We start from the raw sequence: 1,249 nt of genomic DNA on the forward strand, positions 1-1,249 counted from the left end.
GAGAGTTGGACAATGACTAGGGAGGATAGAAGGAGAATTGACGCCTTTGAGCTGTGGTGCTGGAGAAGAGTACTGAATGTACCATGAACTGCCAAGAAAACAAATAGATTCATCCTGGAGAGGGTTAAACCAGGCTGCTCCTTGGAGGCAAGGATTCTGGGGCTTCGCCTGACATACTTTGGACATGTTGTAAAGAGAGGCAGGTCTTTGGAGAGGGACATCATGCTGGGCAGAGTGGAGCGAGGGCAGGAGGGGAAGACCCTCTATGAGGTTCATTGATTCAGTGACTGGGGTAATCGGGATGTGTGTGTCAGAGGCAGTGTGATTGGCACAGGATAGAGCAGAGTTTAGGGCTGTTGTACATAGGGTCGCTATGAGTCGCAAATGACTCGAGGGTACATAACAACAACAACAACATGGATGTTTGAGGTCCACTGAGGGCCTCTGGGAAACCTAAGATGCCTTATGAGCTTCCACTCAGGTGAGCAGAACCCTGGCCTCCCAGTTTACATGTCACTGGTCAGTAGATTTCCCCTAGGATTTCTACTATACCCCAAATCCTTGTCACAGTGAGCTCAGCCAGTCCTGGGTACTGAGCTGAGCTGCTGTTAGCCTCTGCCTCAGGGGCTGGGAGGCACTGGTCAATGAATGTTGTTAATGCAGATCTTTTCTAGACTAAACGAGTATGAAGTGTGCTTTTCCTTAACATATGTGTGCATGTGTATTTTTAACTTTAGAGAACTGCCAGACAAGCCAGAGAGAGGAGCCAGGGGAGGAGACAGACTTTCAAGCATGGATCAGACATCACGCGGTTTTTGGTGAAAATGTGAAGTGAGAAAGGAGTGCCTGGTGACAGACAACAAACGGTTTACATGTAGAGGGATTCAGTACAGTGGTTTGCTTTTCATTTTCGTTTCCAAGAAAGGATCAAGACAAAAATCAAGTTGTCAATTTCCCTTCTCTTATCAAGCACTTTGGGTGCCAAGTAAATAGCTTTTGAAAGTACTTAACAAAAACTGTTATTATGCAATGCTAAATATTTCTGTGATCTTGTTGATTCTGTGCAGACTCTCAATTATGTTTCTGCTATGCTGAGTTAAACCTACACAACCCCCAATATACCTTTATAACCTTATCATGCAAAGATAATTGTATTTAAAAATAAACTTAAGAACCTTAAAAATGGTCCTGGGTTAGTATTAATCCAGGACTATTGTAGTAATAAATGGACATAACAGAACTGGAAGTG

At 44.0% G+C, this 1,249-nt stretch overlaps 1 protein-coding gene across 1 annotated transcript in view; it reads left to right on the plus strand.

Moving 5' to 3' along the window:
- Nucleotides 1–830, plus strand: part of ZRANB3 (zinc finger, RAN-binding domain containing 3) — a 185,364-nt gene extending 184,534 nt beyond the window's left edge. Inside the window, exon 18 of the mRNA XM_006880806.1 lies at nt 738–830. Coding sequence (XP_006880868.1) covers nt 738–830 — 93 coding nt within the window. The remainder of the gene's footprint in view (nt 1–737) is intronic.
- The last annotated feature ends 419 nt before the right edge of the window (nt 831–1,249 follow it).

This window comes from Elephantulus edwardii, unplaced genomic scaffold, assembly GCF_000299155.1.
Source record: "Elephantulus edwardii isolate Elephantulus edwardi_28Jun2011 unplaced genomic scaffold, EleEdw1.0 scaffold00010, whole genome shotgun sequence".
Taxonomy (NCBI): domain Eukaryota; kingdom Metazoa; phylum Chordata; class Mammalia; order Macroscelidea; family Macroscelididae; genus Elephantulus; species Elephantulus edwardii.